Here is a 25,515-nt window from a genome sequence, read left to right on the forward strand (position 1 = left end):
GGCATAGCAAAATTAATTTAAAATGGGTGGCGAAAGCCAAACATACTCTGGCTAGGCTTATAAATGCCCTAGGGCAGATAGCCTAGTATGAACCTATGAACCTATGAAGAAGTTTTTTTGTGAGGTCAATTCTTTGACCAATTTTTTGAATTTTACCATGGAGAGTTCGGAGAGATGGATATCATTTTTAGATGTATACAAAGAAAGGATAGACAGTGGTCTACTCAATACAGGTGTATACAGGAAGTTGTGCTACAAGAACTCCCTCTTACATAGAGGGAGCATGCATCCTCGTTTTGTGTTCCACAACATAATGAAAGGTCAAGCTATAAGAGGCTCACATTTGAGTCCAACAGAACAAGGGTTTAAGAATGAGTTAGATCAATTACGAGGGAGACTAGTTGCCAGATCTTATACACCAGAAAAGATATACTCAGGGATTGAAGGAGTATATGACCTTAGAACTTGATCTGCACATCCATATTTTGCAAACCCTGTACGCTTAGAAGGAACATCACAGAGAACTAGAATCATTGATACGACAAAGAACCATCCCATAGTTTGGGTCTCACTGAATTAAACACAAGACATTAGCAGTGTGAAAGGGATTTTTTTATAAGAACTGGTCTGTCCTCACTACAAATCCCAAATTAAAAGAGATAGTGGGGGATAGACCGTCATTTGTCTATAGAAATAAGTCAAACTAACTTGCACAGATTACTCTGCCAACCTAGATTCCCCACTACAACTGGTAGGGGTGAGATATTAAATTGCACCAGACCATGTCACAAATGAAATTATTGTCCCTTTATATCTGAGGACACCAGCTTTGTACAACCTGTCACCACGAAAATATTTTGTTTCAACACTACAGCTAATTGTGACACTCAGCAACCTAGCTAGGTGCATGGCCTGTGATGCATTTTATGTGGTGAAAACTGACAGATTACATGATAGGATACGTGAACCTCTGAATAATATATGCATCCAATCCCCACATAATGCATTATCCAAGCATGTCATGAACACAAATGACACACACAGCTTCAAATTTCTAGTACTACAAGTAAACAAACCCAATGTTAGGGGTGGGGACATAAGGAACTATACAGAAAGAACAAAAGCCAGGTGGATTATAATGCTAAGAGCAGATCAGAGACCTGGACTGAACGACAGAGTCCCTATTAAACTGACCCTAAAAAATAGAAGGTTAGTTGTTAGATAAAGACCTGCAGGTCAGATGGGACATTGTATTTGTATACATCATTGTATATATCATATAATGTAGTCCTCATACAGCTCTTACATGAATCTATTATGAAATGTATTTTACATGCAGTTCTTATATGAACTGGCATAATTTGTTGTATAACATTTTATTGATGCATGGCATATACACACATACATATGTTTTTTATGTACATAACACTTTAAAACATTTTTAAACCTTTTTAAATATATTTGTTTTTATATTCTTTATATTTATATATGCTGTTACGTTTAAGTATTTTTTATATATTACTTATATATACTTTTATAAACATAGTATATATATATCAATATATGTTTACTTTAACTTTAGAAGTTGCTTTGTGGTTGAGTATTTATAAACTGTTCTTAAATGAAGCCTTACAGGTGAACACTATTTTACTTAATTAAAGAATGATGTCATAAAGGCTTTAGTATAAATGTTAGCATTACTTTTATGAGATGTAAAAGGTCTGAAGAAGCCCATGAGGGTGAAAGCGCTAACCTGGAATTCCAATAAACCTTGGATTTTATACTACATGCTTGAATTATTACTTATAGTGCTACTAGTTTTCACTGTGTATGATCCAATCGCCGTGGAGTGCTCTGGTGCTGTTTCTTTGTTTTAAATTTATTTGGTATAGTTACCAGAGCATTTACCCCTACTTCACTCATTTTATTTGGTTTAAAAACTTATATGAATATGCCCACTGACTGGGATGCTTCTTAAGGGTACATCACACACTCTGATCTACATCCTCCCTCTTTACTGAGCTGTCTCACATTGACAATGACATTTGAATAGGCATGCAAATTATACAGACAATAAACAAAACAACTGTCATTTCCACTTCACCATGTATCTGGAACTAGATCTGGAAATGCGACCTGATCTTGTAATGTAATAGTTAAGACTGGGTTTAGCAACAGGGACAGTCACTGGGGAATGTTCTGTTTGTGGACTCTCAGGGATATTCTCTGGAACAGGGACTGCTGACGGAATGTCCTCTGGAACAGGAACATTGGACAAGTCACTCTGAGAATTACAGTTTTTATTACAGGCAAGATGGTGTAATGCTGGCTTGGACACCGGTAATAAATGTTTCCAATTCTGCCTACACTCCACTTCTTATGATTCCAAGATGTACTATCTTGGCTCTTAACACAAACTTTTCACAAAATCCAACCAGATCAAAATCTTTTGTTGTCTGCATCCTCACTATCTCTCCTTCTTTTAATGGACCGAGCTGCTTGCTGGTCTTATCATAGTAGGATTTCTGGGACAAACACTTTTTCAAGAGTTGTGCTATTACTGCTTTGTTGTTTTTTTAGCACACAAAGCCAATAAACTGTTACTAAATCTTTGGGTAGGTGAACCAAGATGAGCATCGCAAGGAATGTTTCTGAGATTAAGCAAGTTTAGAAAAACATTGGCATTGCCACATTTGGATCTCTCTAACTTTTACCCCTTTGAATTGCATGTTCAGCCATGCCATTTGACTGTTCATGTTACAGTTAGTCCTGAGTACCCACAAAATCCCACGTTTCATCACATTTCTTGAACTGTTGACTTGTAAACTGTGCACCACTGTCAGAAATAACTCTGTGTGGACTACCATGGACAAAAAAGATGTCTTTTCAACTTAGTAATGACAGCACTGGATGTTAGGTTAGGAAGTAGGTCAATCTTGAACCAATCTGAATAAGAGTCTACTAACACCAAGTAATGTTGACCATTCCACTAGAAGATATCAATGGCTACTGTCTACCAAGGTAGTTCAAGAATCTGGCTTAACTGAAGTGATCCTTTTTGTTGAGGCAGTTTAGTACTATTATATACTTCTGAAAGCAGTTTCTCAATATCTTTTGACAAAGAAGGCCAAAATTCTAGTACTCTCACCCTTCTTTTGGTAGAATCAGTTCCTGGGTGGCCACAGTGCAAATTTTAATATACTCTTGTTGCAAGGATTTTGGAACAATCACTTTTGGACCTTTCATGATAATACCATTGTCCGACAAAATCTCGTCTCTGCAAGGAAAACACTGCTACATATCTACTGGTAAACAAGAATTGCTTTGAAGGCCATCCTTGACTGATAAACAGGTTGAGCTTTTGAAGAACTGGATGCAAAGCTGTGTGAGTTTTGACCTCACCAGGACGTGTGGAAGAAACATTTCTCACTTCCAAGACTTCAAAATCAAGTTGCTCATTCTCATGCTGTTCTGTGCTAGTCCTGGGTGATCGAGTTAAAGTATCAGCAAGATAAAGAAGTTTGCCTTTCGTATAAACAAGATTCAAATTGTACTTTTGCAATTTGAGCATCGTGTTGCAATCTCACAGAAGCTGTGTACATAGGCTTTCTCAAAATAGTTACTAGAGGTTGGTGGTCAGTTTCAATCTGGATAAGTCGGCCATAAATATAATCATGAAACTTCAAACATGCAAACACAACTGACAAGAGTTCTTTCTCAATTTGGGCATACTGCATCTTGGCTTGGATAAGAGTTCTTGATGCATAGGCTACTGGTCTACCCTCTTGAAGAATGACTGCACCAAGACCAAACTTAGAAGCACCACAGGAAAGAGCATCTGGTTTGTGAACATCATAGTATCTTAAAGTAGGTGGAGTGGCAATTTTCTCTTTCAGGACATAGAATACTCTTTGGTGTTGTTCTGAACAGGACCAGATTACATCTTTGCATGTCAGTTCTCTGAACGGTGCTGAAAGTGGACTCAAATCTGGAATGAACTAGCCTAGACAGTTGACCATACCAAGAAAACACTGTAAGGCCTGGACATTGTCTGGAGCTGGCATCTCAAAAATTGTTTGTTTTGAAGGATCTGGTCATAAGCCTGAACTGGTAAACAAATGACCTACGTAACTTCTTCTAGCCTGAATTTACATTTCTGAGGATTCAGCTCAAGATTCACTTTACAAGCTCTTTCCATAACTTTCTTGAGCTTTCCATCAGGTTTGACTTCACCATTACCTCCTACAAGAATATCTACTGTAATAGCACATGGACAGCCAGAAAAAAAAATTGTTAAATCACATGCTGAAAGACTTCACTGGCAGAATTTATTCCAAATGGCATTCTCAAAAATCTGTACCTTCCAAACGGTGTACTGAATGTGGTTAGCAATGAAGATTTTCGATCAAGCAAAATTTGCCAAAATGAACTTTATGCATCTAAGACAGGTAAAAACAGTGGCATTTGGCATGAGGGCAGCAACTTCCTCAACTGTGCACTTAGGATGATGAGGTCTTATTAGTGCTTTGTTCAAGTCTCTTTGATCAATACATGTTCTGATATCATCTGAGCTTTTCTTATGAGCTACTACCATAGACAGTACCCATTCAGTTGGTTCTTCTACTGGACAAATTAATCCAAGCTGCATCATTCTGTCTAGCTTGGCCTTGACTCTGTTTTGCATAGCTACTGGAACTTCCCGTGCTGGTCTGGTAACTGGGCTGGCCTCGGGGTCTAACTTCATGGAGTACACAACTGGGAGTTTGCCTAGTTTGTCTGCAAAAATATCAGCATACTCAGAAAAAATGGTGTGGGTGAACTACAAACTGTTGTCATTCAAGCTTACATGGTGAACTTCTTTGTTAAATGAAAGCAGTCCCATTTTTCAAATGGTCTCTGAGGCCTAATAATCACTGCACGTGTCTCTTGACTATGAAAAACTGCAAGTCATAGCTGTTCCCAGCACAGTAACATGAAAGCTCTACTGAGCCTTTGATTTGAATTTCTTCGCCACCACCATAAGCAAAAAGCTTTGCACACTTCGCCAAATCAAGTGTCCCACCAGCTTTTACTCTAGCAAATGTTTCTGCTCACATAACATTGCACTTTGAACCAGTATCTACTTTAAGATCTATAGGTTTCCCATTAATCCTACCCACAAATCTACTACACTGACTGTTTCACCAAGCACAGACACACCATCAATGTAAAAAGTAGGGTTGCAGCTTTCAAACTGATCAACTTGCCTCTTTGAATGCTTTCTTTTAATAAAAGAATGTGCATTATTTGATTTACAAAACCTTTTGAAATGATTCCACTTTTTGAAAGAATGGCACTGTTGACTAAAAGCTAAGCATGGGTTACCACCACAATTACGACAGTTGACCATGCGGCTAGCTACAGGTTTTGGTAAGTTACCCCTATGCTTTGCTGCATGTACCTTAGGCCTTACTGAAGCTGCTCTGGGTGTTTCTGAAGCCACACCCTTAAGCCTGTATCTCAACGTCTTACTGCATACTATCTATACTGGCACTGAAACCACGTACATGCTTTTCTCATTTGTAAACATATTTGTGTGCTTTTCTGTGACTTCATATAGTTGACAAATCTCTATGGCCTTATTCAACGTTAAATCACTGTAACAAAGCAAAATCTTTCTCACTATGTCATTATTAATACCACACACAAGCCTGCCTTTTATAAACTCATCTCTCAGATCACCAGATCTGCATGTTTTAGCCTTATTTCTCAAGTTGGTTATATATGTTGTAAATGTTTCACCAGGCTTTTGATCTCTTGTGTAAAATGAGTGCCTTTCCATTGCAATATTCATTTGTGGGTTACACATTTTATTTAAATTTGCATTTTAAGCACTCACAGTCTTCTCGCATTTCAGCCAGTACCACAATATGGCAGTCTTCCCCCTCCCCTGCAAACACAGTAGGTGCATTCACAAATGAACGCTCTCTTTCAATGGCTTCTGAACCAGCTAAATTACACAGAATAAATGCCTTTGTATGTGTGTCTTTCGTCATAAAAACCAGCCTGTATGAAAATATCATACTCTTGCTCACTCTCCAATTTTCTGTAATATTGTTATCAAATACAAGCAAAGTTGGTCTGTGAAATCTTTCTGCCATGCCCACAAGTTATGTTTAAACACAACGCAATCTTGGCCGTTGTAGGTAAGTACTTTGCAGAATTCTCTTTGAAATGACTGTACTTTGAGAAATAACTGTACTGTACTACAGCACACACTTGCCAACACTTTGCTCACTTCAGATACTTCGAATAGCTAATGTGAAAAGCTTGTACTTTGTTTTAAAAATATGGTTGCTCCCGTTTTTTATACATTTTATGCAATTCAGATATTGTTCCAAACCTTTTCATAATTATTTCAAATATTTTTATGAATATGTCGCAGTTCTGGACATTTTGTTCAATTAGAAATTCATTCTGAGTGTTTTGAATGCTTCATTTTATATTTGTTGCGAAAAAAATATTTAAGTGAGTTTTAGTACCTGGAAATCATTTCTGACCTGTTTGTGAGTTGTTTGAGCTTAGGATGATTCATTTGTGTATATTCCTCCATTTCTAACTGCGTGCCTCATGGTTTTGACTCTGGATCCCATTCTGACACCATGTCGCTTGTCTCGTGTACTTGAATAAGACAATGAGGCTTGGGTGTTTAAGTAGTTTATTACATACAAACACATCAGGATGTATGACAGGAACATTAAACTTAAACGAACTAAGTGATACTTTACACATGCATGCTTTCGCTCTGGCTGCTCACTCAAAATAGCACACTTGCTTGCACATGCTCAGTACTTGTATGCATGTGCCCACTGATTGGTATGCTTCTTAAAGGCACATCATACACACACACTGATCTACACTCCCCATTTCATCACCATCCCTTTCCACTTTGAATTATAACTGTTTGTGTTATGTGTATGAGCCTTAACTGTGGAGCTCTACAATATCCCTTCAAACTGGGTAACCCTAAAACCACCTTGTTCTATTGGAAGGATAAACTTATTTCACTTGACCCTTGACTTCTTCCCCTCCCAGATAAAATCCTTTAACTATTAATTACTGGACACATCTTTTCTGGTTAACCAATATAAAACTAAAGGGACTAAAACCATTTCACATCTTGTAACTTGCTATCCATATACATAAAGAAAAGCTTCCAGTTTCTCATTTTTTTATTGGCTTTTGTTTAATCTCTTCTCACATATCCTAAGCTGCCATAACAGAATCCTTTTTAACCTATACTCCTAAATACTTAATTTTATCATGCCCCCATAAATATGGGTATTGTTGAACCAATTCATGTGTGAGTACATAGTTTACAGCTATAGCCTTTGTTTTGTCTTCATTAATTTTACATCCCCATAAGACACAAAACTGTCTCAGAATGTTACACAGCACTAAGATGTTCTTCTTTGTGAAATCACCCTTATTCTGTAACAAAGTTTTCTATGTTGGCAAGACCAACTGTTGCTTGAGGGACCATATTAGAGAAAGTTGTACAGTATTAATAGGTATGATCAGAAGAATGCTCTTTCCAAACATGTTAATCATTAATCATGCTGGAAGTAATCATTGTTTTAAGTTTATGGTCGTGGAAATTTATGAGATTGGTCTAAGAGGTGGTGACATCAGAACACGTACTGAATGCTTAAGAGAGAAAATGGATGACGATTTTATAGGCAACAAAAGGGAAAGGTTTAAATGAATATATACCTATCAAGCTTCTATTGAAGTCACGTGGTTTGAAACACTATCCTACATAAGGAATGTTCATTGTGTGTTTGAATTAGATATGATGAAGTACCTGGATTGAGTACGAAAGCGCTTATCTTGTTTTACTTTTTTTGTTTTATTACAAATTTATATTTTTTACGCATTTTCTTCCTACTAGTTTTGTTTTCCATGATATTTCCATTTGTGTCTTTTCCTGATTTCCACATTCCTCACCCTTATATAAATTTACATAAAAATTCCAAAATATCTCTAATACCTCTACAATCTCTAATACCTCTACAGGATCTTTGGTTATTTTTCTTCTTATAGGCTCCTTAAGTTTGGCAACAGCCCCTTCTACTTTATGTTGCCTAAGTTTTACTAAACTTTTTGAGCTATGGAGTTATCTAAAACAATTGTTTAACAGCAATCTTTCTAAACTCGTACATATTATCCAAATACTCTCTAACCTTCTCTTTAGCAATTGCGCTTTTGCTCTGTGAGATCACCCTTATTCTGTAATATTTTAATCTTTGTTAGCTCCTGTAAATAATGCTTGTGACTTTTTAATCATATCTCTTTTTCTTTATTTTACCATATTTTTAAACTCCACTTTCAGTTTATCCCTCTCACTAGCTATTTCCATCTTCGCCAATAACACTAAAATAACTTCCACTGCCCACTCCTTAAATTCCTCTCTTTTTAGCAGGTAGATTGGGAAGCACCAGGGTGTCATTTTTACTTCATTACCCTGCATTTTTACTCTAGCTGTTACTGGCTCGTGATCAAATAGTTAATGGAGGTTTGTTAAAGCTTTCAACTGAATGCACATGTTTGAGTCTAGCTGAGTTATTGTACCTTAGGAATAATATATAAATTACATCAGAGTTCCTACTACTGAATTCATGTCTTACATACAAAATATTTTCATAATGATCTTCAGAAATGTACCCTCTTCTGTTATAATTTCCCCTCTAGGTCCCCCAGACAAATCCTCATTGTTGCAAGTTGAGCTCAAGTCCCCACCTGTAAGTAATATTTCTTGATGAAAGCTGCTTATTCCTCCCAAATATTTCTTAAGCTCGATAATCGCAGTTTTAGGTGGAATATATGCATGTCAGAGTAATCCTCCTCCCTTGCCAGTAGCTCCTTATTACAACAAATCTACCATTACTACCTTTCCTTCCCTCTTCTATCACAACAGATGTTCATCTAGTAATTAGCATAAGTACTCCTCTTTTATTTGCCTCAGAAATTCTGTTGAATATCCATTCTGAAATCTTTTCTTTATCAAATTCTGATGCTCACTTCTATCCAAATGAGACTTCTGTATCATTGCTATTTGCACTCTACATTTCTTAATATAATTCAATACTTTTACATTTTTGTCTATACCTGTGTGGCCATTCACATTTTAAAATATTTTTAGTGTAGCCATTATAAGAAGAAGTTATTACTCCCACCTATTATAATATGACAGCTTTTTTTAAATATCTATTTTCAGCTTTTGTGTTACAGCTGTATCTTGACATCTCCATTTGAACCTATGTCACATTTTACAAGACTTTTTGCTTTAAAGAAAACCCTAAAAAAAAAAACAACAGAATACCTCCATAACCTATTAACTTAAAACAAACTTGCAAAACTATGTACACCTTTAAATAATGACGTTTAACCCTCTGAGAGGAATAACTGTCCCAAATCAACAACTAGGCACACACGCATTAACTAAACTAAAATTAATATTAGCTGTGCTGAAGTGCATGTTACAGCCTGTGCTCCTGGGTCTATATTATAAGATTGAAGTTTTACAACTTTGAATACCATATGGATGACACCATATGAGTGAAGGTGCAAAACCTCAAAAGTAAAATAAAAAACGTAAAAATAAAAGAAAAACCTACCTGATCACTCTGCGCCCCACACCCCCCGCTACTTAAATATACCAACTCCGAGATCACACTACGTTGAAGTAAAGGGAAGAATTCCCTACAGCAATCTCCGGTCACACTTGCAAGGTTGTAAATATTTGCTCATATATGGTGTTCAAATATTTAAAACTTCGATCTTCTAATATAGGACCCATGCTCCTACTTGCACTAACTGCTGTTTGTTCTTGTCTCATCTCCAGTCCCCTTCTAGATGTGAAAATCAGCTCACATGCTTTCCGAAAACATTAACTTCCAGCTATAAGAAAAAGTGCACCTTTAAATAAAACTAAATTAAACAATGTTGTAGTAAATGCATTTAGTTATTTAGTTAGCAAAAAAGCTGCTCTTATTCACTTCCTATAACTTAAAAATGTATTTATTTTCTGAGCTGCTTGTCCATGTACCTTTTAATTTTGTTTCTCTCAATAAACAATGCCCAGACCTGTCCACTGATTGCCTTCACCTTTACTCAGTTTGTTTCCAACATAACTGTACTGACACTGAACATTTACTTGCTAAAGGAAAACTATTCATAACATTTTGGTTTCTTATTTGGGAAAAATTACTTGCATAATCAAAAACCTTGTCATTAGACTAAGCCACAGGGATTAGTCCAGACATTTACCTAAGCAAAAGTAAGAGAAAACATTTCAACTCTACATATATTATATTATATTCAGTGCAGCTGTACACCCCATCCCAACAGTCCATTAAATCAAATGTGCCTTTGCCCAATCATTCTTCTCTTTTTACATTGCCTATATTTCTTAAAAATAAAAAAAAATACTTGTCCACTTTAGTATCTTCATCAAACACATCAGAAAAGTGCTTCATTATATAAATGCAACTTTTATCACAAAATGCTTTATACAAATGCTGTTAAGAAAATAAACTGTTTTACTTAAAGTTGCTTTCTATTTTTTCTCTTTCTTTTTTAATCTTAGTGTCCTTCCAAATATGAATGACATGAAGTGAGGCACTTGCCTGTCAATTCCCCACAAGTTTAACAAAATCAACAGGCATCTAATCTTTCTCCGCCTCTTTTTCTTGTAACACCAAATTTACAAATGTGACTGAAGCTTTATAGTCTCTCATTTCTTCTAGTCAACTCCTGTGCTTTTTCTGTCTCTCAGGAATTTTGTCTTGGAACACTGGAGAAGGTTTCACTGGCACAGTCTCTCTCTGAGTTTTATTATCTGAAGAATGAGAAGCAGAGTCCCCTTTGGTTTGACAGATGACTTGTTGAACAATCTTTTGTATTTCTTCCTTAGCCTGTTCTGCATTAAAATGCTTTGAACCCCCAGGAAAAAATATTCTGAAGCTGTTTAAAGCTTCTTCCATTTTTTCCACCTTTTGTTATTTGAGCTGATATACTCCTTCAATGTTTCATTTATTTTAATCAGCCTGACTACATTAGACTTATTTTTTCCTCTAAATGACTGGAAGCCATCTCTGGTATCCAAGGTGGAACTTGAACTGCTTTTTGCTTAATAGGGGCAGGATTCTTCCCCAGTCAGTATTTTCTCTTCACCTTTGCTAGCTGATTTTATTTCATACTAAGTGCCTTCTTTGCCGGCATCCAGGCAGCATAATTGCTAGCAAGTAACTGAATTTTACTAAAATAGTTAAGGGCAAGTAATTCTACCTATCAGTTTCTTTTTTCACAGTGGGATAGCTGAAATTAAGCTGTTGATTAGTGTGCAACCATCTTGAAAAGCCCATCCTGCCTCTCTTGCTGAGAAAAATTCACATCAGTCATATGTTTTTCTTGTTAAGGAAAGAAACATGCTTACTGTTTTAAATTAACACCAAAACTGTAACTATGAACACGCAGAATGAAGTAACACTGTACGCCACGATTCCGGAATGTTACTGCTGAAGTCTGTAAAGAAGGGCTCACTCTCCTTTATAACAATTTACATATGATTTCTGAAAGCACGTCTAAATTGGTCAATTTACCTTCAAAGCATACCTCTAAATTTATCTGCAAAAGAATTCTGGACAAAGCCAAAATAGTGGGGATACAAAGGCCCCAATTCGAATTCACTTAAAAAGATAACAATAATTTTTGCATCAACCCACATTTATCTGGACAGCAAGAATTATAATACAGAAACTTTGCATTACTGACCAACTGTAATCTTCCACTTTACAAGGAACAGGGCAAAACTATGAGGGAAAATTAGGGAATTTCTGCAAATCAAGGACAGTTGAGTGATGTGTCTCAAAGTGGTTACACAACAAATCAAGTTATCACAATATCTGTTTCACAAACTCATCTGAGCACTCTGTTTTTATCTAGACAAAAAAAGGAAGCAATGAGTTTTTTAACAACTAAAGTTTTCTGAATTTATCCACACACAGTAACAACTGAGCGCTCACATCAAACCTGACATATTAAGATACTTTACTGTATAATGTGAATGTTTAACCACCATGAGTTATGGAGGAACAAACGATCCATAATGAAAAAACAACACTGACATCAATGCACATCCCATGCTTTGTACTCACAGCATATATCAGACTATTGTGACATACTAAACATATTCCAATATCTGCAGAAGAATAGTTCCTACACTGAAAATCTTATTTACATATTTATTGAATCCTGCCAGATATCTAAAACATGTCACTAATAACTGGCACGTTACACCATCTTTGTATGTTAGCCTCTCCCCCCTTTGAAAAAATTTCACTACAACACTTTAAAAATGATCATAGTAAACAACCAAACTAGTAAGAATAGCATCCTTACCTTTGGTTTCCTTAAGCTGTATCTTTTACTAGCTACCTGAACCTTCCACCTAGAAAAAGACAAAGAAAACCAAATAAATATTTACAATACTATAAGCACAATTACATTCTTAGATGCTGTGAACCTGAAAGCAGTTCTGCAATGCAAACCTGTCCTGAATGACATCAGGCCATTTTAAGGCTCACTTAGAGACACCTATTGTTGGTCCATCCTTAACTCTTCTTATACTTCTCCATATCACATAAATCATCTGCCTCATACAATACTCTTTGTCCACTTCCCTCTGAAAGAAAAAACTACTTTCTAATCCTAACACAGTCAGTTCAGTATGCTGTGACTTACAACTAATTACAGTAATCCTCGGTACAGTTACTTCCTACAATTTCACTTACGTCAAATGTAAAGGTACATCCATACCTGATTATGTAAAAATCAGAATATTACTTTCTACTGTGAGCATACAGTGAAAGGATCGCACTATATAGGATCTTTATCAAAAATAGGAACACCAGACAAAATACTGAAAATGCTGTTTATGTTGCCCAGTGTGATGTCTGTTGTATATCATGTGATGGAAAGACGGTTAGTAAACTGTCTTTGGGAGGAAGGATCCATTCATACATTCATCACAAAAAAAAAATCTTAAAGTCTTATATATACATGAATAAAAAGAAAGAGATAGAAAACATTTTTAAGCATCTTTATTAAACATGACATTTCTTTTAAGTGTCATGGGTACACAAACAGTAACAGAACTGAAAACAAACCATAACATTTCCATTATTGTTATCATGCAGTATACATTTGTTTTCTGTTTGACAATTGGCAATTTGTAGTACCAGTGGCCCAAAGTGTAGCAAGCTCCCCTTTGGTGCAGAAGGCTGTGGGTTCAATTCCCACAGTAGGTAGAATGACTGCTGACACTGCAGTGCAGCAGGAGGAGTGTGCTGCACTCTTAACTGTGCCATCTTTCGAATGAAATTTTAAACAGACGCCCCATCTGCTTGAATTGATGGTAGCTGAGATGAATGTAAAACGTCCCATGGCAACTACTGAAAAGAGTAAAGGAAGGTCCACAATACTCTGGACAAATTTCTCTTAGTAGTATAAATACCACATCGGAACTCCTCTGGAAAGAGGATACTAGTCTAGTGAGACTAACCTTATTTAGTCCAAAATTATACAAATTGTTCAATTCCTGCTTTCCTTTACATTTCACAACTCCTCCTGAACATTATTTTGCATGTATTGTTCCCACATATTCAGTTTACTTATATGTAATTAGCTGTTTCCCTTTACTAAAGATCCCAGTTCTTTTATTTCCTTCAATAAATCAGTCATAGTTACTTTTATAAGCAGTGAAGATATTTACAGTCCCTTTAATTGAATTTACCAGACAGGCATATTTTTATCAAACACAGGAGAAGTTATAGATAATAATTACCAAACAGTTGAAGGAATTTATTTAGGAGGGAAAGAGGGCAAGAGTTAAGTGGGATATATTGACTTTTCCTACACAACAAAGTTGTTTACAGTTACATAATTTGAATGGATACTTTACAGTTATGCCAGTAAGACTCGTAGATAGGTTCGCAGATCAGTACTTGGCTAATTGTCCTTGAGGACATTTTAAGCCTAGGTAATTTCTCCATGTGGGAATCAAATCCTGCACCTTGTATTTATAAGGTAAACAGCTTAACCATTGTGCCATCTCTCCCACCATGTACATGTACACAAGTCAAGCAGGAAGTTGTATATCAAAGAGGGAAGGAATGATGATGAAATGGAACAGTTCATGAATTAATGAGAGAACAGGATTTTGTATGGAGGCCCTTAAGGAGAATAACAACAACAACACACAACAGTATACTTATAAGGTAGCAGAAAGTATTCTAAAAAGTAAGCCAACATGGAATGGAGAAAGGAGATGCTTCCAATAGCAATGATTTTAAGTAAGCAACAGCTGGCTGGAACATATTGGAAACAATTAGCAAAGGAAACAAAGTACTGGGATTAAACAAGTATGGAAGGAAAGGGAATACAGTAGATGAGACCAAGTAGAAGTTTACACATGCAGGTTACAGACTGCCTTGCCTATCAGGGTTTGATAACAAGGTATACACAAAGAAAAAGGGATGGTGAAGTGCTAAAAGACCAACTCTGGGTTTATTTGAATATAGAACAGAAGCTGCTGTTACAAAAGGGATAAATGGTAAGGCATACAAAATATTGTATGATTAAACATAAGAAAAGCATCAATCTGAAAATGTTTGCAAAGACTGGAAAGAGACTAGAAAGGCATTTTACAAAGGAATAGTGAGAGAGTATTTGCATGGCTTGCAAGTATGCAACACATTCCAGAAGGTTTAGGACTTTTATTTGCAGTCTGTAGTTTGTTAACTAGGAAAGTCCACTGGGACAGAATGAGCCCTTTTTCAATGGAGGCTCAGGGACAAAAGCTCCATATACAATTATTACAAAGCTAATATCAACAAAGTTAACAAATACAATACAATTTTCAAAAACTACTAAAACACAGTAATACAGAAGACAGAATAATAACATTTGAGCAACACAGTAACATAGAATAACATTTGAGCAAGGTGTTGTAACACAGCATTGAATGAAATTAAAACATGAGTATAACTTTTGTAATAAAAAAGCTTGCCTATGCATTTTTACACCCCACACAGTCTTCAGATAAACTTTACTCAAGAAGATAGCAAATGCTAGAGGTGTAAAGGGAAACAGAGAGGTAATTTGGAACATGCTTTTAAGAATGTAATGAGTTTACAGATTTTACAAATTCTTAATACAGTACTTTGTCAGAAATGTTGAGGGAGCAAATGAGCTGGGATATAGCATCCAAGTCAACTAGATATACTGGGGAATTCAATAAATTTGGTGTAGGCCTACACAAAGTTTACATGTTTGCATGGCAAGCATTAGTGTTAATTACATATTCATGCCGTGCATCACATTTAAAATTACACAACTGCGGTTTTGTGGATGGCAACCATATATAGTAACACAGACAGCAAACATGTTTACAATAGAGCAAACTGGGTTAGCAGGATTGCACAGAATGCCACGATTACCAGGGTTTAACATATAGTAGTGCATATGGTCCAAACACAATACAGGAGAGTGTATACAGTGCAGAGTATTGTGAAATACCATTCCAGGTATTCTATACAGATGTTGTATAAATGATCTGTAAGGGCAGATGGACTGCCATTTAAAATAAAAAGTGAAGGGATGTGTATGTACTGAATAGGAAAACAAAGATGAACTACAGGAGTCAACACAAGGAAAGAGGACAGATAAAACATCCTAATGTACAGCGGATGAGGGCATGTCAATGGAAGACAGTTGTAGTAGGAACACTAATCACATATTCACACTTATTAGACCCATTATAGAGTACAACGCCCCTTTTGGAATGTACCTCACAAGACATCTGCAGCAGCTGGAAAGGTCACAGAAGTACCTCACAAAGAGGATTACTGGCCTCAAACAAATGCTCTACACTGCCCGCCTCAAACAACTCCAGCTTTACTCTGTAGCATATCGCCTACTCCAAGGTAATCTTTGCCTAACATATAAAGCTATGTCAAACCCAGAGCTGCTGGACATGCTACACCTAAAGAAATCCCAATCCCTCCAAGCTACATGCTCTAGGGACCTAAACCTTGTCACCACAATAAACAGGACATGCTGGAGGGATAGATTCCTGTCCCAGAGACTTCCCATGCTTCTATGTCAAGCAAAGTTCTTCATTAGCACTCTTCAAGAAAAATCTTGATGAGTGGATGGGAAATAAGAAATACACCCCGGGAATCACTTCTGTGTCTCTGCTCGTCAGTGGCACAGGAAATAACTTTCTTGGGTGGTGTAAGCCAGGGAACCTTGTTGGCTAGGCTTACGTAGGCCCTTAAGCCAATAGCCTAGTACCGACCTATGAACCTATTAATATGGTACAGTACAGACTGCACAGAGAAAATATATATTATGTGACTGTCACACAAGGTGACCTAACAATGGAGAAGATGTCTCTATGAGATAAGCATCCTGACATGAACAATGTAGAAGACATCTATCAGGGATGTTATATACAACTGGGTTTGGGTGCATATTGTGAAGCTGTGCAAACTGATTTGCCTGAACATGAGTGTAATGTCAGAAGAGGTCTCCAACAAGTGGGGCACAGTTACAGGTTCATGGACAACAGTAAAAGAAGCACACAATCATGGACAATATCAGAATAATACCACCAGTAATCGCATGTCTCTGACACAGCATATGTGATTCTGAATAACCATAGATGGCTCTGCACAAAACACCTGTACATCTATTATGACATGTTAGCAATCTACGAGAGTAAACAAGCACATTGTCCTAACACTGCAACATCTGCTAGAGTTGTTAGAAGAGAGACCGCTATACCTGTATGTGACATTAGGATCACTACAGGACAGATGACCTTTGTGCATGGCAGAGATATATATGACACAATCCAGACCGTCATGAATGTAACCCATGCCATTAATGTTGTCAAACAGCTATGTATGCATTGTGTGCATAGCCAGAGCAAGTATCATACATGCATCTGGTGTAATACACTGATGGTTATTCTGCACCATCAGACAGTAATGTTTATGCAACAAAAAAATATCTAGGTATGGCCAATAACATGTGTGACAGCTCACTGTGGAAAAGGTTCTTCAGTTATACATCATTGGAAGATGTGTAGGAAGGTACAGGAAGAAGGTTGCATTGTACTCTGTTACTGGTGTGATGAAGGCTGTGAACTATGGAGTTATTATGGCCTTTGATGTGGATGTCCTTCATATACTCAGTAGTTGTGTTACATGCAAGGGAGTAGTCAGCACTGTGGCCACATGTTGGTGGACGTTCCACATACTATCCACCCAAGGACACAGGTTACATACCAGTTGATTTTCTTTATAGGGTGTGATGTCTACATTTTCCTTGGGTTGTGCATTTGTTTTTATAATGTAACAAATCCCCCCCCATGTTTTTGTTTCATCTCATATGTTGTCACGGCTGTGGCAGCAATCCTTGGTGTGTGTTGTTACTGTCTGTACTACACTAATTATCATAGTTGTAGTAATCGATTGCCTGCAATCTGTAGTCCTTCACACAGCTGTTTGGACCCAGGATGTGTATGTCATTCGTGATGTCTGTGACTTAAATAATGGCCTGGAAAGGCCTAGCAGACAGCCATGATCTATGGACCTGATCACAGGACCTGAGATATAGGTTACATCACACATTTAAACATATTTAGATCTCATGTATGTGATCCACTGGCCTACCGACTTGGTGATATAGGTGTTTATGCTACATCTGACAGTGTTGAATAAGTAATCCAGAAATGCTGTGCGATAAACCAGGAACGGAGACTCAAGCCCAGTTTATAAAATTTATTATTTCCACGAACAACATACACGGACGAACAAAACAAAAATGGTATTAAAACATGAACGCATTCACTATCAAAATGTTCGTTTTCGTCTTATTCATTAGACTTGGCCAGATCTGACGAAGTCTAATGAATAAACAAAAACGCACATTTTGATAGTGAATGCGTTCATGTTTTAATACCATTTTTTTTTTGTTCGTCCGTGTATGTTGTTCGTGGAAATAATACATTTTATAAACTGGGCTTGAGTCTCCGTTCCTGGTTTATCGTACAACATTTCTGGATTACTAGTTTTATTTGTGCAATTCCAAATTTCTTGGTTAGTGTTGAGTAAGTACCTTAGTGTGGATTTGTGTCAAATGCCTTGGCCTGGTCAAGTTCCATAGAACAACAGTTTTCTCATCATGCATGCCCTTGATGACCTCTTGAGAACATCTAACAGATGTAACAAACATGGATGTAGCATTAACAACTCACACAGGTCTGTTGCACACAGCTGGGATATTACTACTGTTTATTTAGAAAAGGTCCATGATGACATGTTGGTCTACTCACAGATAAAGAGAGTCAAGATGTGTATATAGATGTATGCATCAGGTACTGCCCCCCCCCAACTCAGATGGATGCTATACATCAGGTACTGCCCCCCCCAACTCAGATGGATGCTTGCTGTTGTACACCCTTCTACGGGAACACAGTCCATATGGAGGGTGTGTTGAAGTGTGTATTCAACCATGTCAGGAAGGTGATGTTGTCACAGCCCATGGATTCTGTGTGATACGCCAGGATGAAGGTAAGACAGTGCATACTGCCTATCTTGATCTGGCCTAGGATTCTGATACAATCCCCCACTCAGGTATCATTCAAAAACTCTCCCATGTGGGGATTAACCCTTACTTCACTAGACAGTTAACCAAATGGCTCACCAACAGAACACATACTGTGAAAGTTGGTGAATCAACCTCTACCAGTAGAGCTGTCACCACTGGCATACCCTAGGGATCTGTGCTTATCCCTTTAATGTTTGGAATCTATTTCTAGACAGTCCAGGCTGAAGTATACAGCCATCAGGTTACCAAGTTTGCTGATTCTTGCATATTGGGTGCAATCATTGAGTCTACCAATGGTGATGACATACTACAGGATAGGGTTAACACAGACAAATGACTGGTGCCAGAGACGCAAGGTCTACAAATAAATGCAAAAATGTGTCTTTACTTTGGCCTTCTGCAAAGTGGAATTCCCTGCATTGACAACACTCCCCCTATGCTGAAACCGAGTGGTGCAAGACCTGGGAACACATGCAGATAGCAATCTGAATTTCGACCATCAAGTATCCACAATGTGGTATGGAAAGGCTATGTTGTGTTCCTCATAAGTCAGGCCATTGTATTCATATCTGAGGATCATACAACAGCACTGTACTCAAACATCATCAGAACAATAATACAGTATAATGCTCTCTTTTATGTGTAGTTCAGCTGCAGCAGCTGGAGAGACCACAGGGGTTTCTTGAAAACACAGGGCCTACCAACCATGACATGATGTATGTGGCTAGATTGAAAGCCGTGTCATTGTAATCTGTATCATATAGGATGACGTGACTTGTGCCTGGTCTACAGGCCAGTCTCTGACCCTGCCCTGGTGGGAGCACAAATCAGCTATATCTGAAGACATCAGTAGAGTCTGGTGACAGGAAGATGGTAACAGCAGTGTCCTACATGCTGGTGTAAAATGCGCTCTGTAATGTCAAGAAAGGGCACAAACGCATACACACACACACACACACACCCGCTGACTGCTGAAATAATGGAAACCCTGCCTATCAAAATACACCGATTAGAGAACTCTGTATTTAAGTCAAGTGCCACAGCTCAAGTCTGACTCGGAGAGTGTCAAACACTTTATAGCTGATGACATTAGCAGTGTTTGGTGAGAAGAAAATGCTTATACAAGTGTCCTACATGCTGGTGTGAAATGCACTCTGTAATATCAAGCAAGAGGACAAGCACACTCACACCCCAGTAGTGAGAACAGAACCCCTACCTATCTAAGTACACCAACTACAGAACACAGCACTTTATGCAAACTCTGCAGCTCAAGTCTGACTTTTACAAGGCTGCAGGACAACTTATGGTGGATGACATCAACACTGGATGTTGGAGAGAAGATGCTGGGATGCCTGCATGAAATCTATGTGTAGGCATGTTCAACTGTCAAGACAGTTCACGTTCTGCATGTTACCAAATTGAAGAGTGTGCAATGAGTAGTATATGGTAGCTGTGTTCCAATGTCAAAGTATAGTTTAACAGATAGCATTACAAACTGTATGCAAACAGGTGTCCACATTACAAGTATTTGAAAATCTGAACATGTATTGTCATTCTAAACATGTGCATGGTATATCACACATTTGTTATTAATTTATGTAGCGCAGTTGACATATTTGTCAACAAGTATTGAGAGACCAGGGTTGTAGTGCATAGGGGGAGGTAACACATGTCTGCACTGTAAACATCTGACATATTCTTAGACAGGACCTTCATTTTGTCATGTCTCCACATGTAGTTTCATGGCACAAAGACTAAATGGACAGTAAATAGAACTAAAACATGCTAATATTTACTGTGCATAGCTCAATGGCTGGCAAAGTGTTTGCGCATGCAGGATACACAGTTCTACTGCTTTCCCTGTTTGCATGTAGTTAAGCAGTGCTCAAACATGAGCCTCATTGCTAAAATTATGAGAGTTAATACTGAGTGTATGAAACAAACCTGCTGCTTAGCAAACTCTGTGGCAGCAGGTGTAAATGCATTGATACATTTCCTTTTGAAGCCAGATCATACTGGGTTTGAATCCAGAAGTACATAATACATTTAAAAACATAGGCAAACTTTTAAAAACACAGACAAACTCCTCTACAATCACTCTGTTGCAAGTGCATGGAATAAACAGCCTCTATGTTTAAGAACTATCTCTAACACTAACTGCTTCAAAAAATCTCTAAAAGACAGCCTACTAAACTCATGATCCTGCTTATGCCTCGACCCAACTAACTACCATCCCCTCCAATACATCTTACCTCTCCTTACCACTAATGCTACTCAACATTTTTTCCAGCCTCTACTTCCAAAAACATCCTCTCTATCCGTTACCTCCCTCTATATAAATTCTGCATTAACTCCTAACAACAGGCTGTACTACAAACATTTTGCTTTGTATAAATGTTAAAGTTTACCCTGAGCATATTTCTTGTTAAATTCCTGCATGCACTTTGTATGTAATTACTTTTTATTCTCTATTTATTATGTCATAGTATTTCATGTTTGTATTTTTTTTTACTTGTATAACTGGAGCTTTTCTCCTCAGGCTTCTGCTGAAAAAGGGCTGTTGCCCAGTTGGACTAACCTGGTCAACAAATGTCAAATAAATAAATAAAATAAACAGTGATAAAAATAAATAGTGATAATTCAATGAAATTATTCTTCATACTACATTCACCGTGTGTCACTGTTTTTTACCTTAGTGCGGCGTGTTTAAGCGGCACTGCACGGAGGTAAACCACACCACTGAAGGGCCATTCACCATCACTTGGCATTGGTGCAAGATTCCAAACACCATGCAAACATAGAGGCCAAAAAGTGAAGGGCTCCATTCTTTTGATAGTTGTGTCTGCTGTGTGTGACTCTATTTTTTGGCAAGATTATAGGTGTTAAAATGAGGTAGACAGGAAAGTGGTGAAATGGGGAGCAAGCAGGGGAACAACAAAGGAAAAGAAGTACAGGAATATGCAGGAGGGTGGTAGGAAAGAACCATAGCTATCCATTTCTTTAACACTGTAAACTGAAAATATGTACAGAATATCAGCTGAATTTGGACCATCACCTTCACAGAAAGGGGTGACAACAGTGCAATCATGTTGTATAGCCAACTGGACCAAATCAAGTGTGTCAAGAAGACGTGTGAGAAATGGAGAACTATGTATGGGACAATATTTTTTGTAGGATAGGTGTCTATTTTTTTTTAATTCAGTAAGAGAATAATTCTGGGAAAGGGACGTTGGTATTTCTGGGTAAGTTGTGGGGTCATTGTGGTAGGTGAGGAATCAAATGCAAACAAACAAGACACAAGGATGTGAGGGACACAAAAGACTGGGGGACACCATGATTGGGCTGAAGGAGGGGAAAACACAAGCTCATGCCAGTTGAACATGGAGAAAGTGAGAATCTAGTCCTTACTCACAGGAGTCATCACTGTCCCCTTACTCCGCTGGGTGTTGGAGTGCTTAACATTTTCTCCTACAGACCATGACGGAGAGCAGCTTATCCATCCAGCATAGGCATACACCGATGGTGTGGTGCACAACCCTATGCACCAACCCTGGTATCTCCTGGCGGGTGATGAAATCCCCACCTTCACCACTACTCACAGATGGTACCAAAGCACCAGCTGCTGGGGCAGTACTACCTGAGGCACAGGTAATGCAGTGGCAGCAGTGGCAGTGCTGCCAGGTTGGGTTCCAGATGTGTTGGGCATTGGTGCTGGAGTTGGTAGAGTGGTGACCCACTGGGGCTGGCCTACCTCAACATGCTGTGACCCATTTAGTGATTTGTTATAGATGGATGACATGGAAACATTTTGACTACACATAATAGAAAATGGAGATAAGGGTTGGGGGTGAGAGAAGAAAAAAAGAAGTTATGTTCTTACCTGTTTACTATTACAAGGTCGAACGGCACTCCTTCGAATGTACTATAGTCGACAATGGAAGGTCGAAACTGATAATCGCGAACTCAAACAAACAATCTAGGAATGGGTTTCAACATGGGTCAAGGTAGGGGAGATGTTTGTAGTTCAGAATAATACGAACACCTACCTCAACCCATGTTAACACCGTTCCTAGACTGATTTTTTGACCTCGACATTCGACATTTACGACCTTCCATTGTCGACTATAGTACATTCGAAGAAGTGCCGTTCGACCTTGTAATAGTAAACCATTCTTACCATAATGTTCCATCTGTGTTGTCCCTGCATTCTTCCTCAACCTGTGAATCTCAGGTTCATGCAGTTAATTTCAATCTTTAGAGAGCCAGGTGGAAATGCCCTGACGGGTAAGAGAGTAGATCCGGAAGCGGATCCAGAGTCTCAGTGGGCAAATTAGATGAGACCAAAGAAAGGTGAACCAGACTTGATTAGGCCAGAAGGGGGCAATGAAGTTAACTTTGCTCTTCAACCAGTAGGCTTTCTGCAGGAATATAGGAATTAAAAGGACTGGAGAGAAAGGGTAAAGCAAACCGGAGAGACCAAGCATGAACCTGCGGATCCCTTAGTGACTGTCCCTGTGCAGGGATCAGGGCAAAGAAACTTCTGCATTTGTTGTTGAAGGGGGACATAAATAGATTGCAACCAAGCATGAACCTGCAGATCCCTTGGTGACTGTCCCTCTGCAGGGATCAGGGCAAAGAAACTGCTGCATTTGTTGTTGAAGGGGGACATAAACAGATTGCAGCAGGGTTGACCCCATGTGTGGAAAATCATGCTTGCCACTGACTGATTCAGAGACCACTCGTGAGGCATCTGCAGAACTCATCTGAGCCTGTCTGCTAGGATGTTGGACTCCTGCAGAATGTGTGTTGCTGTAAGAAAACGGTTGGTAGAGATCACCCACTGCCACAGCCTCATCGCTTCTCGACACAATGGATAAGATCTGGTTCCCTCCTGTTTGCTGATGTACCAGACTACTGACATACTATCTGACTGTACTGCAATAGTTCCCAGAAGAAGAAAGCTGTGTAGAAGCTTGCAACACTAGAAGGACTGCTCTCCTCTCCATGACATTGATATGCAATTTCGCCTCTTGCAGGGTCCATGTGCTGTGGACCATTTGACCCAAAAAAATGACCCCCCCCACCCCATCTGGGTAGCGTCCTTGGTCAGTGTGGCTTTTGGGAAGGGGAAGAACAAAGGGCCGTACCTGCATGACCTTTAGGAAATGAAGCTACCAAAGAAAGGAGTCTCTGCATACCTGTGAAAGTATGATCAGAAGATGTAGGGGGTGTCTGTGTAACAACAACTGGACTGGTACAGTCCATTGCAAAACTCTCATGTGTAGGCATGCTGTGGGTAACAGAGTTATTGTGGCTACCACAGAGCCCAAAGCCCCGAACATCAGATTTGCTGTGGGAGCTAGAGTAGCTAGAATCTGTCTGATCTGTGATCGTAAACTTGTAATCCTGTCCTATGTGAGATAGGCCCGTATTGAAGTCATGTCCAGACATGCTCCGATGAAGTCTATGGTTTGCACTGGGTGCAAGTGGGATTTTTCTGTATTGATCATTATGCCTAGACAGGGGGGGTTAGCTGCAACAGATAATCCCTGGCTTAAAAAAGTACATGCCTGGTTGGAGCAGTTAGGAGCCAGTCATCCAGATATGGAAACACATGGAATTCCTGCGGCTTGAGATGTGCTGTGACAACCGCTATGCATTTGGTGAACACCCTGGGGGCTGTGGTGAGACCAAACAGAAGTCATCTGAACTGGTAATGGCTGCCTCCCAGCCTGAAATGAAGGTACTGTCTGGAGTACCTGTCCATTTTGATGTGGTAGTATGCATCCTTCTGGTCTATAGGAGCACATCCAGTTGTCCATTCTCAAGAGAGGTAGAACGGACTGGACTGTGACCATCCTGAATTTTGAATTCCTTATTGATTTGCTCAGGGAGGTCAGGTCCAGGATCGGCCTAAAAAAAATTCTAAAAAGAATCTGGTGTACATGCCAGATCCTATCTGGTCAGGTGAGACCTCCTGGATAACTCTTTTTTGCAGCAATTCTGCAATTTCTTGAGCTGCCTTCACCATCTTACTGGGTGGAACATCGGGGAGGTGAGACTTTGGTTTGGGGTTTTCCGAAAAGGGAATTAAGTGTCCTCTGGATACTATCCTTAGCACCCAATAACTGTTGATGATGGCTGCCCACACTTGTGAGTGTAAGGAGGAGAACCTCCCGACTTCCTCCAGAGGAGGGCAGGTGGACCACCGTTGAGGACCCTGGAAGGGTCTGTCCAAGAAGGAATCTTGAGACCCTGAGTTCTGCAGACCCCCCTCTGCCACGGGGGCAGCATCTTCCATTGTAACTGTTACCCTCTATGCCTCTGAGGGTAAAGAGGGAAAAGTCTTCTGAGAATTCTGAAAAGGACCTTGAGATTTCTTGAACCACAACCCCCCCCCCCCACAGAGAAGGAACTTTATGGGGTAGAACAATGGATTCTTATGTCAGACAAGGTCTTCCTATCTTCCTCACTCAGGGAGTATGTGTCCCTGACTGTTGGTCCAAAACAAGGATGATCCAAAGGGTGCACTGACGAATGATGCCTTGAAAGGTTCCACACGGCTGCATCCAGGCATGGTGCCTAATGGTACTGTCTGAACCGGCTGCCCTAGAGGCACCCTCTGCAACAAGGGAAAGTAACCTCATGGACACATTCAATGTTGATTGTAGAATGGCCATTCTGGAAGAAAAGGTCTTCTGATCCTCAGCAGACAAGGACTCTGGGGTAGAACTAGAGGGTTCTTTGACAAGGTTTCTCTGTAGTCTAGGGAATTAGGATAAGTAGCTTAACACTCAT

General features: G+C 38.9%; 1 protein-coding gene across 2 annotated transcripts in view; it reads right to left on the bottom strand.

The window, feature by feature from the left end:
* The window catches only part of DGKE (diacylglycerol kinase epsilon), a 1,358,385-nt gene that overhangs the window by 710,393 nt on the left and 622,477 nt on the right, over window positions 1-25,515 (bottom strand). For both annotated transcript variants that reach the window (XM_044090462.1, XM_044090463.1), the window contains exon 6: window positions 12,442-12,490. In XM_044090462.1, the coding sequence (XP_043946397.1) occupies window positions 12,442-12,490 (49 nt within the window). The remainder of the gene's footprint in view (window positions 1-12,441; window positions 12,491-25,515) is intronic.

The sequence above is a fragment of the Protopterus annectens genome, chromosome 12.part0 (genome assembly GCF_019279795.1).
Source record: "Protopterus annectens isolate FY-2018-M chromosome 12.part0, PAN1.0, whole genome shotgun sequence".
NCBI classification, from domain to species: Eukaryota; Metazoa; Chordata; order Ceratodontiformes; family Protopteridae; genus Protopterus; species Protopterus annectens.